The sequence below is a fragment of the Bos mutus genome, unplaced genomic scaffold, assembly GCF_027580195.1.
Source record: "Bos mutus isolate GX-2022 unplaced genomic scaffold, NWIPB_WYAK_1.1 CTG197, whole genome shotgun sequence".
NCBI classification, from domain to species: domain Eukaryota; kingdom Metazoa; phylum Chordata; class Mammalia; order Artiodactyla; family Bovidae; genus Bos; species Bos mutus.
The window spans coordinates 147815-165993 of NW_027219421.1; the positions used below are offsets into that span (position 1 = coordinate 147815).

Sequence of the window (18179 nt, forward strand, 5' to 3'; positions counted from 1 at the left end):
CCCTCGTCTCTCTGGCCTGTGTGGCTGAGCAGAGCAAGCTTGGATTCAGTAACAAATTGAGACCCCAGATGTGCTGTGTCATGGGACTTCTCAGCACTGTTTGAGTCTGGATGTTGGTCAGAACCCAATTTGATGATGTATCCTCTGCTGTTTCTATTTCTCTTTTCTTTTAATATTAGTATATTGAAAGTAAGCTAGATAATTCTATAATAAATATTGGTATTATTTATTTGTATATAATGAGTGGCTTATTTTGTTAGCAAATCCTTTGAACCTGACATGAAAGTGAAAGCTTTCTACAAAACAGTGTTTCTACTGTAAGTCTCCACCATCGCTGAAGGGCCTTGGGTGAGCTTCTGGATGATGGCATCAAACCAGTGTCACTGTTTCCTAGTCTGCCTCTCATTTGTGTATCTATTCTTCAGTGAAAATTGGTGAAATTTAACTTAGAGGAAAATAACATGAATAAAAACACCTTCCTGTCAGTGGGAGGAATTGTAATATATGCTCAAGTCAGGCCTTTCCCTCTAATTTAATCAGAAAATGGTGACTGGGAAATTAGCCTGCCTTGGATTTTACTTCAAATCCTCTGAAATGTTTTGCCCATCTGGGGCTCATGCATGAATAATTTCAGAGTCACCAACACACTTCAAGTCCTACCACCAGAGTTGAAGAGAGCCTGTTTCTATCCCCTCATGTACTAATTAAAAGAGTGGATTTATGTGCCTTTTCTAGAGCATGGTTAAGATTTTTGTGTTATGATATGTCACTATTTTGAGAAAGAAACAAAAACAATGTAAAATCAAAGCATAAAAGCTAAGTGGAACAGTTTGCAAGGATTGTCATCAGTGAAATGGAGGCCAAGTAACTCAGGGTGTGTGTGTGTGTGTGTGTGTGTGTGTGTGTGTGTGTGTATGTATGTATAAGGCTTGGAACCTATCTTAAAATGGTTTGTTGTTGTTCATGAAAACCAAAGCAAGAGATGGTATTAATTTCTGAGCTCCAGAAAGAGAGAAGTGACATAATGATGAATTTTCACAACAGAGCAATTGCTGCCCTTCATTGGATGCACCCAAGTTAAGCTCTGAGTGAGCAGGAAACCTGTGTGTGTCTTTATGTCTTTGTGGCTGTCAGGGAGGGTTATGATGGAGACAGTCTCTATCTTTTCCTTGTGGTCATGTGCTTTGCATATTGTGATCCACACTGTGCATGGATCCCACTGTTGGTTTGAAGAGAAAATAGACATCAGTCACCAATAGCAAGTTATAATCAATTCATGTCCTTTTTCCATTTATGGAGGGTGTTCATACACTTCCTTAGATTCTCACAGCTTGAGTTTAGTGATTCTGGTTTCTGCAGCACATTATGTAGAAGAGGAAAATGAGACTTAGGGAGATCAGAGGACTTGTTTATCATGGAGACCCCAGTGTGCTACTTTTCTTTCTCCCCCAAATTTCTAAAGTAGAGACAGAAGTGAGGGCATCATCTGCAGAAAGGTACTGCTGTGTATCTTAGGTTGATGCCTGAGGGGTTTAATAGATAATTTGAAGTAAAGATTTTCTCATGTAATAACTGTGTAACTTAAACCTGATTGTTACCTGGTCATTTTGGGGATTTTCTTGTCATTTAAAAAAAATTTTTCCCAGATACTCTGGGGAAAATAGACTGATTTGTCTACTTCTTAAATAATACTCAAATATAACTTATGATAGATTCCCAGATCCTCAAGCCAAAACTTCATATCCTTCTTAACTTTGAGTATTTCCTGCTTCCACGGGCAAGGATCTACTTAGTCCAACTGATCTGCTTGGTGTCCCTCAGCATGTTGTTTCTTTCCTTTTGGTTTTCCTGCCCAGCCTGCTCTTTCTGTTCCCATTTCTTATACAGACCTCGTCTGTCACACTATGACTTGCCTTAAGTATCACTGTGAAGACTCGGGTCAGGTTTCATCCCTTCTCTGAAAATCAGAAGTGGAGACCAAGATCAGCAAAACTGGCAATTTAAGATAAAACAAGTCCTGTGTTTTCACCAGCCTGGACCACCAGCTCTCACACCTGTGTCTCTAGCACAGACCTTCACACTTGCATGTCCAGCTGCACAGTGATATCACTGAGAGGTCATTTCTGCTTGTCCACAAGAGAAGTGTCTCCTAAATCTGCCTCCATCATCTTCTGCAACTCAATAAATGGTGACCCTGTCCTTCCCCTTTCTCACCCCAAACATCACAGTCCTCTTCTCTTACAACCCACACCTGTCCTGTCAGCAGGTTTTACAGACTCCACCTTCCAAGTATGTCTGGAGTGTGACCCTGTCTCTCCATTTCCACTGCTCCCTAAATTATTCTAGTAGCCTCCTCACTTGTATCTGCCCTCATCATCCCCCCCCAAAAAAAAAAAAAATCTTACTGTCTGTTTATTGCAAAGCACAGAAGTGATTCTTTAAAACCTCAGACCAGTCCCTCCTCCCCTTCCCCTCCCCCCTTTACTGGCAGTGACACCAGTCTCCTGCTCTGTCTCTGCCCTCTACTCCCCTCATTCTTACTCTGCTCTCCTGGCCTCCTTGTCCTGAACCCCTTGGGCATCTCCCCGTGGCCCCTGCACTAGCCCCTCCCTCTGTGAGGAGCAGCCTCTCCAGGTCTGCCTGAGCCCCTGCCCCCTCCCCCAGATCTGCTCACAGCCCTCTGAGCAGAGCCCTCACACCCCAGTGTGGACTCACTCCCTCCTTCACTCTCCATCCCCCTGAGCAGCTTCCTTTTCCTTCTCATCCTCAGTACTTGCACTCAGGTTTATTTTCCATATTGTCTCTCTCCACCGTGGAGAGGAATTCTAGGGTTCTGTTTCCTCATGGCTGAATTCACTGTTCTCAGAACAATGGCTCATGTATAGTCAATCCTCAATAAATACCTGTTGAAATGGTTAAATGCATAAATGCTTTGAAAAAATATAGAATGAAAACAAATGAAAAGCCCTGAGAGGTTTTTTAATTTTCCTTGTTACAGTTTAGTCACTGTGAAATAAGCCCATTGCTGTTGATTAAACACTTGTATGAAGAACTGATGCTAAAAGGTTAGGATGGCAGGAGGAGAACATATTTTAAATCTTTTTCTTTTTTCCTTTTTTTATCTCCGTACAGGATTTGCAGAATTTGAAGGAAAAAGATCTAACTGTGATAGGAGATGGAGGAACCCCACTGAGTGAAGGACAAAAAGCCCGGGTCAGCCTCACCAGGTAAATGGGGTTTCAGTTGCCATCCTGCCTCCCTCCTTCTCCGTGGCTCCTAGTGGATGTGAGCACACAGACCCTGCTCACCGGGTGGGCCTGTGTGAAGCAGGGTCTTGGTCCTTCCCTGGGCTCCTGGAATGAACCTGGAGTTGTTGGACACCATCATGATTCAGAGATGAGACCCAGGCAGTGTTCAGTGTCTCCTGATGTCTCTCTATGTTTTCTAGAGCCGTGTATCAGGATGCAGACATCTACCTCCTGGACGATCTGCTCAGTGCAGTGGACGCAGGAGTCAGCAGGCACTTGTTTGAACAGTGAGTTTGCTCCTGTTTTCTATCATCTCTTCTTTCCAGGAACCCTGTAGAGATCAGGGAAGAGAGCTCAGGAAAGTCTTTGTGCTCCAGGAGACTCAGCTTCTGTCCTGGTGTCCCTCCCTTCCCTCCACAGAAGATCCATCATAGAGAAATTTTGCATCATGATGAGGTCAGGACAGGAAGATACAGCAGGTGCTTCCAGTGTGTGGAGGACAGTGGGGTCTGTGCTTTAGGAGTGAGGATAAATTGGCAGATTGCCCTGATGGACCAGACATTGTGGATGGATCCAGACCCCAGGGATAAGAAGGATGATGTAAAGTTTTTAAATCAGAGAGTAGGACTTGGTAACCTGGTAATTGGCTGCCAGTTCTTTTCCTTTGTCATTTGTTGAAGGCACATTAGAAGTGAATTTTTCAGTACAGACATAGGGCTTCCGTGGAAAGACCCTGTTGGTTTATGCTTATTATTCTGTTGGTTTAGAAATACTTAGTAAAGTATTTACAAATGATTTAGAATTTACAGATGATTTATTCCACATCTGAGTATGGCTCAATTATTTAACATTTCTTCATGGATGCTTACTAAAATTAATACTTAGACCCACATGTAGGGTTAACTTGAATTTGAAACTCAGTATCTAGAATCTTTCTGAAGTCCTGACTCTCACTTTGTGTTTCTGGAATTTGTTGTCAGTGGCTCTTTCTTGGCCACAGAACTCCTGAAGAGAACAGTTCTGTTGCTTCTCTGTCCTAACACATGCTGACTGAGGCCTCTGGTGGAGTCTAGACTGGCGTCTTTGAAAGTCTCATGAATTTGCTTTTTCTGAAGCAGCCTCCACATCTACCCCATGGTTAGTTCCCTTGCTGTTGTTCACCTTGTTAAAGACAATGAGCCTTCCAGCTGCACTTATCAACACCCTGCTGTATGCACTGAGATCAATGCCCTTACAGATGTTCCTGCACAAAACCTCTTACTTTACAAGGAGGATGGTGAGCCAGGAGAGGGGAAGGACCCACACTGGGCAGAATAAGGGAGACTAGGACCCAGCTCTCATTCCTGCCTCTAAGGAACCTGTCTCTGTGTGGAGCTTGTTAAGACAGATGCCTGGGGAAAGCTCAGCAGAGTCAGGGTTTAGAGGGTTTTAATACAGGATAATAAATGCTGAATGTAAAGTGGAAGTGTCAGCTGGAGGCTTTCACTGAAGTTGAAAGCTCCCTGTGCCTGGGGCTGGGTGGGAAGTGCCCTGGGGGCCTGCAGGCTGGGCAGGTGTGTGGAGGCTGAGAAGAGGACCCAGTCAGGTCCTGTGTTGGCTTGCTGGGGTTGTGACAATCCAGGCTGCTGGTCAAAGGAGACCAGAGCTCAAAAGCTTAGCAATAACAGACATTTATCTCTCTTGGTTCTGGAGGCTGGGAAAGTCCAAGGTCAGGGTGCTGACAAATTCAGTGTCTGGTGAGAGCATGATTCCTGTGAGGAAGGGTGAGGGAGCCGTGTGGGCCCCTTTTATCAGGGCACTCTTCCCACTCATACAGGCTGTACACTTGTGACCTGCTCACCTCCCAGGAACCCCATCTCCAGAACCTTCATGGTGGTCTTTGGGGGAAACCTGTGAATTTTGAGGATCAGTTCAGTTCACTTCAGTTGCTCAGTTGTGTCCTACTCTTTGTGACCCCATGAACTGCAGCACACCAGGCCTCCCTGTCCATCACCAACTCCCAGAGTTTACCCAAACTCATGTCCATTGAGTCCGTGATGCCATCTAACCATCTCATCCTCTGTTGTCCCCTTCTCCTCCTGCCTTCAGTCGTTCCCAACATCAGGGTCTTTTCAAATGAGTCAGCTCTTTACATCAGGTAGCCAAAATATTGGAGTTTCAGCTTCAACATCAGTCCTTCTAGGACTGATTTCCTTTACGATGAACTGGTTGGATCTTCTTGCAGTCCAAGGGACTCTCAAGAGTCTTCTCCAACACCACAGTTCAAAAGTATCAATTCTTTGGCACTCAGCTTTCTTTATAGTCCAACTCTCACATCCATACATGACTACTGGAAAAAGCATAGCCTTGACTAGATGGACTTTTGTTGACAAAGTAATGTCTCTGTTTTTTTTAATATGCTGTCTAGGGTGGTCATAACTTTCATTCCAAGGAGTAAGCATCTTTTAATTTCATGGCTGCAATCACCATCTGCAGTGATTTTAGAGCCCAAAAAATTAAGTCAGCCACTGTTTCCCCATATATTTGCCATGAAGTGCAGTCCAAGGGACTCTCAAGAGTCTTCTCCAACACCACGGTTCAAAAGCATCAATTCTTCGGCACTCAGCTTTCTTTATAGTCCAACTCTCATATCCATGCATGACTACTGGAAAAAGCATAGCCTTGACTAGACGAACCTTTGTTGGCAAAGTAATGTCTCTGCTTTTGAATATGCTATCTAGGTTTGTCATAACTTTCTTCCAAGGAGTAACTGTCTTTTAATTTCATGGCTGCAGTCACCATGTGCAGTGATTTTGGAGCCCCCAAAAATAAAGTCTGATGCTATTTCCACTGTTTCCCCATCTATTTCCCATGAAGTGATGGGACCAGATGCCATGATCTTCGTTTTCTGAATGTTGAGCTTTAAGCCAACTTTTTCACTCTCCACTTTCACTTTCATCAAGAGGCTTTTGAGTTCCTCTTCACTTTCTGCCATAAGGGTGGTATCATCTGCATATCTGAGGTTATTGATATTTATCCCAGCAATCCTGATTCCAGCTTGTGCTTCTTCCAGTCCGGCGTTTCTCATGATGTACTCTGCATATAAGTTATAAGCAGGGTGACAACATACAGCCTTGATGTACTCCTTTTCCTATTTGGAACCAGTCTGTTGTTCCATCTCCAGTTCTAACTGTTGCTTCCTGACCTGCATACAAATTTCTCAAGAGGCAGATCACGTGGTCTGGTATTCCCATCTCTTTCAGAATTTTCCACAGTTTATTGTGATCCACACAGTGGGTGTATTTGACCATTTATGAGTCCCCCCGCCCCCACCCCTAGAAGCTGGGAATACAGAAAGGTGCCTCAGTCTAGCGTGTTCAGTCCCAGGACCCCTGCACCTGCTGTGTCTTCTTCTAGGATGTTTCCCCAGAGTCTCAGGGCTCCTGTGTCTCCCCATCTAAGACAGCAGCCCCCCCACCCTTGCTTTTTATTCAGAGGACATGTCATGGCCCAGTAGTGCATTTTCTACACTCACTCAGTGTGTCCCCCTGTACACGGTGCGGAGTATTGTCTGCTCTCTTGAGCTGTGGGTGTATCCTCAGCACTTAAGACAGTGCCTGGCTCCTTGACAAATCTCTGCTGATTGAATGAATGGAAATGGGGACTCTGTTTTATTTGTATCCCCCTCCACCATGGGATGTGTCCCCTCTTAATACAGCCCTTATATAGGATCATATATGGGATTATAGGATTAACATAGCCTTTGTATAGGAATAACAGTTATACAACTAGTTGCTGAATCAATGATTTTTATGGCATGACTTGGAAATCTTTACTCTGAAAACTTGGAAAATAGAGTATTTTCCTAGTGATTTGATTGAAAAGAATTGTTTAGAAAAAATTCAAAGCCATCAACTGATCACGTCATTGTAATTATGTGTATTACCTCATCTGTGACAGGATGTTAGGAAGAAAACATTTAACAATTCTGTTGGCCATCTTGGAAATATAAACCCATCAGACTTGATTAACACCTACCTTCAGGGATTATTGGCAGGTAATTATGAATTAAGGAGAAAAAAATTCCATTTAAAAGCTCTAGTACTAAGTCTGAAAAGATGTCAGTCAAGAAACTTAGGTATGAACACTCAGCTAACACCAAAGGTAAAAATGAATCCTTTTGGACTTAATGAAGCAATGGTGTCTGTATTCTGGAGTCTTGTTTCTGATCACAGACCCAGTATCCACTGTGTCCCCTTAGGACTTTTCTGTTCTGAGTCCAAAGTGCATAACCACTCGTGGTTAGGGAGGATTGGGGAAGGGGACTGGCATTTACTGAGTAGATAGGTGGTTTGAATTGTCAGATGTATGGGTGAGTTGCCACTAGATGACATTGTTTTGAGATGAAGAAACTGAGATTTAGCCACTTGTCTGACATCAGGCTCATGAGAGGGACTGAGCTGCAGTCTGCTACCTCCAGACTCTCCTTCTGACTAACTCACAGGCTGAGCTCTGACCCAGGTTCCAGAGATTTGCTCTCCAAGGGGTCAGAGCACCCAGAGTACCTGCCTGGAGCCCTGCCTGTGGTCACCAGGGTCCTGGACCCAGCTATTCACTACCCTGGAGGGCTTGTGGACCCGGTGGGATGAGACCAGGGCTGAGTCCCTAGGGGTCTGCATTTAAAATGGAGGAGTCTGAGGGGTTACTGTGAAACACACTTAAGGTTGAATCCTGAGGGGGGTTGTTGAAATGTACCCAGCAGGCCTGCCAAGGCTGTGCTTACCCAGCTGAGACCTAAGAAAGAGCCTGGAGTCAGTGACAGAGACATGAATAGTTTAATGGATGGCATGAGCTTCCATGGCTGAAGCAAGGTCCTTGAGTGATACCCCACTGTGTACAGCAGATGTTGGAGCAAGATATGGTAGCAGACTTTGTTGCTAGGGTGAGAGGGAGCGGGGGGAGATTACCTGTTATGGGGGAATTAATGTCTGGTTGGATCATTGGTTGCCATGCGTGCATGTGTGCTGAGTTGCTTCAGTCATTTCCAGCTCTTTGCAACCCCATGGATGGTAGCCCACCTAGTTCCTCTGTCCATGAGATTTCCCAGGCAAGAATACTGGAGTGGATTGCCATGCCCTCCTCCAGGGGATCTTCCCAACCCAGGAGTTGAGCCTGCATCTGCTGTGTCTCCTGCATTGCAGCTGGATTCTTTACCATTGAGCCACTGGGGAAGCCCATCAGTTACCATGGAAACCAGCAAAGGGAAACACTCCTCATCATCCCTTTGACAAACATAGTGGAGGGTTCTGATCTAAAGCTAGAACAGTCATTAGCTGGGCCCTGGGACAAGCATATAGGAAGGTTGGTCACATGAGGAGGTGTAAGTGAAGCAGGCACTGGTCAAGCAGGGGATGTACAGAGAAAAAGAGAACAGCCATCTAGGGTGGCCTGACCACACAGGTGTCTTGGCTAAGAGAATTGGTGTGTCTTTTGGTTTGTTGGTTGATTTCCACTCTGATTTGGGCCATTTTGATTCTGTTCCTTCATTTTCATGTTTGGAAGGTGTCCAGTCCTAATGAAAAAAAACTTGCTTCCTGGATGGGACTGGGAATATTGTAGAGACTGATGGAAGCCACGTTGGCATTCATTTTCTCTCTAATACTATTTGGGAAAAAATGTCTAGAAAATTCTGGAGAAGGAAATGGTAACCCACTGCAGTATTCTTGCCTGGAGAATTCCATGGACAGAAGACCCTGGCAGGCTACAGTCCATGGGGTCGCAAAAAGTTGAGCATGACTGAGGGAGTCACACACACTCACATATCTAGAAAATGCACTCTGGCAAAGGTTACCAAGAAGCTATTAACTTTTTGTTGTTAATACGTACATTATAAATCATAAATAATCACCTATAAAACTGCCTAAGGAATATGTACGCTTTTTTATATGATGTAGATTCCTCTTCTCCCATTCATGCATAGTGATAAAATACTGTTTTAGTTCAGTCAAGTTCTGTAATCTCAGTATTGTTCAGTTGTTTTTCTTTATGAAACACGTAAATAATTGTTAAGCTGACTTTTAGGGGGAAAAAATCCTTAGCTGTTGGTGCCTCCCTTGGTGGATTGCTTTTTAGAATTTTTTAACAGAGCTAGGTTCACGTTTGCTGCTGATAAATTTGAGGACCTAGTTGGAATTGTTGATTTATATTTGTATTTAATTTGAATGATTTATTTGGTATTTTAACTACAGATATTTGATGGCTGTGCTATCTTTTGTCTCATTATGTTTTCAAAATACATGTTTCCAATTTAGAGCACCCCCATTAATGTACTTTTGCATACTGTACCATTTACATTTGTAGGTGTATTTGTCAAGCCTTGCATGAGAAGATCACAATCTTGGTGACTCATCAGCTGCAGTACCTAAAGGAAACAAGTCAGATTCTGATACTGAAAGATGTAAGTAGTTTCTAGAAGTCTGTGCAATTGCTAGCTCTCAGGTGTGTTAAAGGCCACACCTCCCAGCAGGTCACTCTCCTTGGATTCAAGGGAAATTGCTCCTTCTTCCTCAACTTTATGTCTGCTTCTTCTCAGAGCTGATGATATTCCTGCCTTTGAGGATAAATCTGAAGACCTGTAGAAATGTTACTATTATACTCTAAGCCACAAAAACCCTGAAGTACATAAAAATGCTACTGCAGAGTTACTGAGTCATCACTGTTCTAGTGATATTGTTAAGGATCGTGATGCTGTTTTATTTAAAACTTTTGTTTTCCCCTTCCAGGATTCAAGTCAAAGTATATTATTTGGAAATTAGGAATATTAAGACCTAGTTTATACACATGCATGTCATATGCAGATTGCTAAAGAGCATCTTCCATTAAGACCAAAAGTAAGGTTGGGTAGCTGAGCACCCGGGTCAGAGATGCCCACTATGCAAGTGTCCCCAATTGCTGGTCTCACTGCCCAGGTCTCTATGTGCCCGATATGTGTGGGAGTCTGTGCAGCAGCAGACAAGGCCCTGCCTTCATGAAGCTCCTGTTCTTATGGGAATGGATGTGACAAAGAGGGTGACATCCTGGTTGCCTCCCTGAGGAGCTGGTGCCTCACAGGGCCTGAGTGACATGAAAGTGGGGGTCACACAGTCACCTGGGGGAAGGGGTCTGAGGCAGGGGGTTGTAAGAAGGAGCTGACCTGGCAGGTTGGAGGAACAGCAGGAAGACCAGCGTGTCTGAGGAGAGTGAACAGGGAGATGTGGAGGGAGCTGGTCCCCGAGCAGTGGAAGCCATGGACAGTCCAGAGCAGAGGAGTGATGTGGTCTGATGTAGGAGTGAAGAGATTCCTCTGATGGTCACTGGAGAGACAACAACAGAAGCAGTTACAAGGCTTAATAAAGCTGAGAAGACAGAAGTGTGGACTCAGGCTAGGGTATCAGTTTTTAGAGCTGCTGTAACAAAGCACCACAAACTGGGTGACTTAAAATAACAGAAGTTTATTGTTTCCCTGTTCTGGAGGCTATGGGGTGCCAAATCCAGGTGCTGGCAGGGCCGTGCTCTCCCTGGAGGGTCCAGAGGACAATCCTTCCTTCTAACCTCTGGTGTTGACCAGCCTCCCTTTGTGTTCCTTGGTTTCCAGCTGCAGCGCTGTGGTCTCTGCATCTGACATCACATGGCCTTTGTCTTCACCTCTGTCTGAGTCTCTTCTCATAAGGACATCAGTCTTATTGGATTTAGGGTCAACAGTAGGGGCTTCCCAGGTGGTGCTAGTGGTAAAGAATCCTCCTGCCAATGCAGGAAACACAAGGGATACAGTTTCGAACCCTGGGTGGGAAAGATCCCCTGGAGAAGGAAATGGCAGCCCACTCCAGTATTTTTGTCTGGAGAATCCCATGGACAAAGGAGCCTGGTGGGTTACAGTACTTTGGGGTGCAGAGAGTCAGACACAACTGAGAGACTGAGCACATGCTGCACAGTATGACCTCATCCTGACTTGATCATATCTACAACGATGCTGTAGGAGAAGGCAATGGCACCCCACTCCAGTACTCTTGCCTGGAAAATCCGATGGACAGAGGAGCTTGGTAGGCTGCAGTCCATGGGGTCACTAGGAGTCGGACACAACTGAACGACTTCACTTGACTTTTCACTTTCATGCATTGGAGGAGGAAATGGCAACCCACTCCAGTGTTCTTGCCTGGAGAATCCCAGGGACGGGGGAGCCTGGTGGGCTGCCATCTATGGGGTCGCACAGAGTCGGACACGACTGAAGCGACTTAGCAGCACAACGATGCTGTATCCAAATAAGATCGTGTTCACGGATGTCATGTTTGGGACTTGAACATACCTTTCTTTTTTTTGGGTGGGGGGTGTCATTCAATTCACAACATCTAACACGGCTGGAAGTGGTATGCAGATCAGTGAGAACTTTTCAGACTTACTGGTTGTTTGATGCTTCAGTGCTTATTTGCCTGCAGTCCTCTGCACCTCCTTGTGAACCCTGTCCAACAGGCCCTTGGGCAGATTCTCCACTTATCAAGTGAGCTTCTCCTCTAAGAAAAATTGCTAGAATGCAGAACCTCTACCTCTCTAGAAGCAGTTCCATGTGTTGACTCTTATCCACTCCTCTAGGAATGGGGAGCTCAGGTTTCTCAAGTTTGAGAGCAGTGGATTTCGTGTGTTCATGTGCAAAGGGAGCATTCTAGTGTGTAAAAATCTCTGTGTTGGCAGTATTATGAGCTTAGCATTAATGGACAGAAGAGACTGTTTAGCCCATCTTTAGATGTTTTGGGGTTCACTTACTGCTTCTTTTGAGGGCACTACCCCCAGTTTTAATACTAAGAAAGCAACCACTTATCCACTGGTGAGCACCTCTGGATGAGCTGGGGTCCATCCTCACTGTCTGGTACTTCTCTCACAGCAGAGGGGGGGATGGCTGCCCACTTGTCCCCTCAGAATTGTTAGCGCTTGGCTGCTGAGTAAAATTGCTATCTTTGTACCATTAATGTTTCCTGTGCGTCTTCTGAATACTAAATGGAAAGTGGTAATTTTATTAAACACGGATCATGAATTTTGCCTACCAAGTGGAACAAGGCACGATATATCCTAAATAATTTTCTCATTTCAGTTCAGTCACTCAGTCGTGTCTGACTCTTTGCTACCCCATGGACCTCAGCACTTCAGGCCTCCTGTCCATTGCCAACTCCCAAAGTTTACTCAAACTCATGTCCATTGAGTTGGTGATGCCATCCTTGTTGTCCTCTTCTCTTCCCACCTTCAATCTTTCCCAGAATCAGGGTCTTTTCCAATGAGTCAGTTCTTCGGATCAGGTGGCCAAAGTATTGGAGTTTCAGCTTCAGCATCAGTCCTTCCAATGAATATTCAGGACTGATTTCCTTTAGTATGGATGGGTAGGATCTCCTTGCTCTTCAAGGGACTCTCAAGAGTCTTCTCCAACACCACAGTTCAAAAGCATCAATTCTTTGGCACTCAGCTTTCTTTATAGTCCAACTCTCACATCCTTACATGACTACTGGAAAAACCATAGCTTTGACTGGACAGACCTTTGTTGGCAGAGTAATGTATCTGTTTTTTAATAAGCTGTCTAGGTTGGTCATAACTTTTCTTCCAAGGAGCAAGCATTTTTGAATTTCATGGTGGCAGTCACCATCTGCAGTGATTTTGGAGCCCAAAAAATAAAGTCTGTCACTGTTTCCCCATCTATTTGCCATGAAGTGATGGGCCCAGATATCATGATCTTAGTTTTCTGAATGTTGAGCTTTAAGTCATCTTTTTCACTCTCGTCTTTCACTTTCATCAAGAGGCTCTTTAGTTCTTCTTTGTTTTCTACCATAAGTGTGGTGCCATCTGCATATCTGAGGTGATTGATATTTCTCCCAGCAAACTTGAATCCAGCTTGTGCTTCATCCATTCCAGCATTTCTCATGATGTACATATAAGTTAAATAAGCAGGGTGACAGTATACAACCTTGACGTATTCCTTTCTTAATTTGCAACCAGTGTGCTGTTCCATGGCCAGTTCTAACTGTTGCTTCTTGACTTGCCTATAGATTTCTCAAGAGGCAGGTCAGGTGGTCTGGTATTCCCATCTCTTGAAGAATTTTCCACAGTTTGTTGTGATCCACATAGTCAAAGGCTTTGGCATAGTCAATAAAGAAGAACTAGATATTTTTCTGGAACTCTCTTGCTTTTCCAATGATCCAACGGATATTGGCAATTTGATCTTTTGTTCCTCTGCCTTTTCTAAATCCACCTTGAACATCTGAAAGTTCACAGTTCATGTACTGTTGAAGCCTGGCTTGGAGAATTTTGAGCATTATTTTGCTAGCGTATGAGATGAGTGCAATTGTATGGTAGTTTGAGCATTCTTTGGCATTGCCTTTCTTTGAGATGGGAATGAAAACTGACCTTTTCCAGTCCTGTGGCCACTGCTGAGTTTTCCTAATTTGCTGGCATATTGAGTGCAGCACTTTCACAGCATTATCTTTTAGGGTTTGAAATAGCTCAACTGGAATTCCATCACCTCCACTAGCTTTGTTTGTAGTGATGCTTCCTAAGGCCCACTTAACTTCCCATTCCAGGATGTCTGGCTCTAGGTGAGTGATCACACCATTGTGATTATCTGGGTCTTGAAGATCTTTTTTGTATAGTTCTGTGTATTCTTGCCACCTTTTCTTAATATATTCTGCTTCTGTTAGGTCCATACATTTCTGTCCTTTATTGTGCCCATCTTTGCATGAAATGTTCCCTTGGTAGAGATCTCTAGTCTTTCCCATACTATTGTTTTCCTCTATTTCTTTGCATTGATCACTGAGGAAGGCTTTCTTATCGCTCCTTGCTATTCTTTGGAACGCTACATTCAAATGGGTATACCTTTCCTTTTCTCCTTTGCCTTTCACTTCTCTTCCTTTCATAGCTGTTTGTAATGCCTCTTCAAACAACCATTTCGCCTTCTTGCATTTCTTTTTCTTGGGGATGGTCCTGATAACTGCCTCCTGTACAATGTCATGAACCTCTGTCCATAGTTCTTCAGGCACTCTGTCTATCAGATCCAATCCCTTGAATCTATTTCTCACTTCCACTGTATAGTTGTAAGGGATTTGATTTAGGTCATACTTAAATGGTCTAGTGGTTTTCCATACTTTGCAATTTAAGTCTGAATTTTGCAATAAGGAGTTCATGATCTGAGCCACAGTCAGCTCCCAGTCTTGAATAATTTTCTAAATCCTAAATTTAGAATCTAAATCCTAAATCTAAATCTAAATCCTAAATTCTAAAATTCAGTTCAGTTCAGTTCAGTTGCTCAGTCATGTCTAACTCTTTGCGATCCCATGAATCACAGGACGCCAGGCCTCCCTGTCCATCACCAACTCCTGGAGTTTACTCAAACTCATGTCCATCAAGTTGGTGATGCCATCCAGCCATCTCATCCTCAGCCTTCTCTTCCTGCCCCCCATCCCTCCCAGCATTGAGAGTCTTTTCCAATGAATCAACTCTTCCCATGAGGTGGCCAAAGTATTGGAGTTTCAACTCCAACATCAGTCCTTCCAATGAACACGCAGGACTGATTTCCTTTAGATTGGACTGCTTGGATCTCCTTGCAGTCCAAGGGACTCTAAAGAGTCTTCTCCAACACCAAAAGCATCAATTCTTCAGGGCTCAGCTTTCTTCAGAGTCCAACTCTCACATCCATACATGACCACAGGAAAAACCATAGCCTTGACTAGATGGACCTTTGTTGGCAAAGTAATGTCTCTGCTTTTGAATATGCCATCTAGGTCGGTCATAACTTTCCTCCCAAGGAGTAAGCGTCTTTTAATTTCATGGCTGCAATCACCATCTGTAGTGATTTTGGAGCGCAAACAAATAAAGTCTGACACTGTTTCCACTGTTTCCCCATCTATTTCCCATGAAGTGATGGGACCGGATGCCATGATCTTCGTTTTCTGAATGTTGAACGTTAAGCCAACTTTTTCACTGTCCTCTTTCACTTTCATCAAGAGGCTTTTTAGTTCCTCTTCACTTTCTGCCATAAGGGTGGTGTCATCTGCATATCTGAGGTGATTGATATTTCTCCAGGCAATCTTGATTCCAGCTTGTGCTTCTTCCAGCCCAGTGCTTCTCATGATGTACTCTGCATATAAGTTAAATAAGCAAAGTGACAATATACAGCCTTGACGTACTCCTTTTCCTATTTTGAACCAGTCTGTTGTTCCTTCTCCAGTTCTAACTGTTGCTTCCTGACCTGCATATAGCTTTCTCAAGAGGCAGATCAGGTGGTCTGGCATCTCCATCTCTTTCAGAATTTTCCACAGTTTATTGTGATCCACACAATCAAAGGCTTTCGCATAGTCAATAAAGCAGAAATAGATGTTTTTCTGGAACTCTCTTGCTTTTTCAAAGATTTTTTGTTGATTAGTGTGTAGATTAAATTAACATTACCTCATTCAAGTGCATTCCTCTGAAATTCTTCATTTTAGGGCAGAATTATGCAAAAGGGGACTTATGCCAAGTTTCCAAAATCTGGGGTAGATTTTGAAGATATTCTATTAAAGAAGGAGAATGAAGAGGCTGAATCATCTCCAGGTACAGGAACTCCCATTCTAACGAATCAGACCTCCTTTGAGTCTTCAGTTCAGTCTCAAGAGGCTTCCAAACCCTTGTTGAAAGATGCTGCTCATGAGGACGAAGAGGTGAGTTTCTCATCCTACATTGTGCCCTTGTCTGTTCTCTGTTGGTAGACTCATGGACATACAGCCTGCTTCAGTCACATCTTTGTTTGTCCTAAAGTAGATGCCAAATTTCCAAATTCCATGGAGTTGATAGCATTAGGAGAACATGAAGGGAGCAAGCTTGCTTGGTGTTCCACTTTGGGTGTCAGGTGGAGAATCTTACAGAGATCAGTAGTGGGTGTACTGCTCTGAATTTCAGAGTGCATGTGGCTCACATTGACAATGAAAACTCTTCAGTTTACTGTAATTACATCCTACTTGCTCTGGTGGCCGCAGGCTTCCCTTATGCATCCAGAGGCTTAATGTGAAGACCTTCTTAGACTGAGTCCTGCTGGGACCACGTTAAATCAGCTGCTTTTCCTGTGTGTTGGAATGTTCTGGCCCTGCACGTAACTGATGGTAGTATTCTTCTCTATTGCCGGACGGTCTGTGATAGGCCAGAGGTAGCACATTCAAGGGACCCTACACACAGCAGACTCGTTGGAGTTAGTTCTTACCTTCCTCTCTTAACCGTCAAGACTGAGAACCACATCTTATCCATGTTGACTTTCCAGTGGGCTATAGAGCCCAGGATATCCTTGGCCCATGTGACTCTATAATGCATTCTAAGTCCTCCAGAAGAAATGAGGAGATGCACTAGCTTTTTCCTAAAAACATACACAGGTGTTCCTTGAATTCTAAACCCTTACTGTCTAAACCCAAGAGCCTGGATGATTCTGATAAATATTCAGGTTCACCACTCTCATTCCACACACAGGAACCAACATAGATTCAGATAATTTGCTGTCCTGCTGCTACTCAGATTTACCTTACTCCAACTTGCTGTATGAACTCTCAGTTTACTGTATTTGGCTAGTATTTTTTTTTAATTGATAAATAGTGCACAGAGTTAACCAGAGACTTTATTTTTAAAAAGCAGATAACACCAAAGTAATCTGAAGTATCCGTAGTCATGGAAAAAATTGTTTCTGGAGATTTTGAAACATCAAATGAATAAATTCAATCAACCAGCTTCTAACCAATATGAGGATTTTTATCAAAGTCTAGGCTTGATTTTTGTATAATATTGTTCACATGCATTCCCTGTGTCTATTTATTATCAAAATGGGGACTCCTGAAAGTCAAGCCTGGCTTTGTCTCGGTTTTAAAGATGGCACAATAGTGAATTGAGAACTCTGGCTTGCTGCTTCAGTACTAGAAATCACATCTTCTGATGTTATTCAACAAACTGTATTTCTGAAAAATAAAACCCAGACTTCAGATTCCTTTGAAACAGTCAGATCCCCATGCTTTCCAGCACCATGGTACCCAGCTGTGCTTCAACATGCTTTGCCTTTCCAAACATCCACTAGGAACCCAAAAAGGGCCCCGCTTTAAGAGTTCCATTATGGAGGTTTTTAGAAACCACACTAAACCCCCCAAAAGGCAGTGGATATCCATTTTCCTGTTAAGACCAAAAAAAAAAAAAAAAAAGAAAGAAAGAAAGAAAGAAAGTGAGCACGCATTGGCAAATGGGAAAATGATGCAAGTCATATGGTTACAGAAAATGGTTCTATAAATCTCTCCTTTCAAGATTATGCTCAAAGGTATTTAAGACCAAAAGGGGATCACAAAAACTGTTGATACAAATAATTCCTCTACCAGAAAAAAGCCCTGCATGGAAATCCACTGAGAATCTGGTCAAAGAAGGCAGATCAGTGATAAGATCCTTCCTTCTATTTCTATCCTCTATTTACCTCATGGCTATGGGTCTGGTGGGTGTGAATAACCCCTCCTTGTCCTTAAAGACAGATTAAGAAATTCAGGTGAATTTGTCTGCCATTTTAAAGCCTACAGTTACAGAATCTGAGAGCCAAGCCCTCAGTTGATTAACTAGTATTTTGAACAAGCATCTGCATTTGCGCTTGAACGCTGGGCTGGAAGAAGCACAAGCTGGAATCAAGATTGCTGGGAGAAATATCAATAACCTCTGATATGCAGATGACACCACCCTTATGGCAGAAAGTGAAGAGAAACTAAAAAGCCTCTTGATGAAAGTGAAAGAGGACAGTGAAAAAGTTGGTTTAAAGCTCAACATTCAGAAAACGAAGATCATGGCATCTGGTCCCATCACTTCATGGGAAATAGATGGGGAAACAGTGGAAACAGTGTCAGACTTTATTTTGGGGGGCTCCAAAATCACTGCAGATGGTGATTGCAGCTATGA

The 18179-nt window shown here is 43.5% G+C and overlaps 1 protein-coding gene across 1 annotated transcript in view; it reads left to right on the forward strand.

Moving 5' to 3' along the window:
- Positions 1-18179, forward strand: part of LOC102280321 (ATP-binding cassette sub-family C member 4) — a 219622-nt gene that overhangs the window by 147164 nt on the left and 54279 nt on the right. The window contains 4 exon segments of the mRNA XM_070366731.1: positions 3133-3227; positions 3449-3535; positions 9588-9684; positions 15722-15934. Of these exon segments, the coding sequence (XP_070222832.1) occupies positions 3133-3227; positions 3449-3535; positions 9588-9684; positions 15722-15934 (492 nt within the window).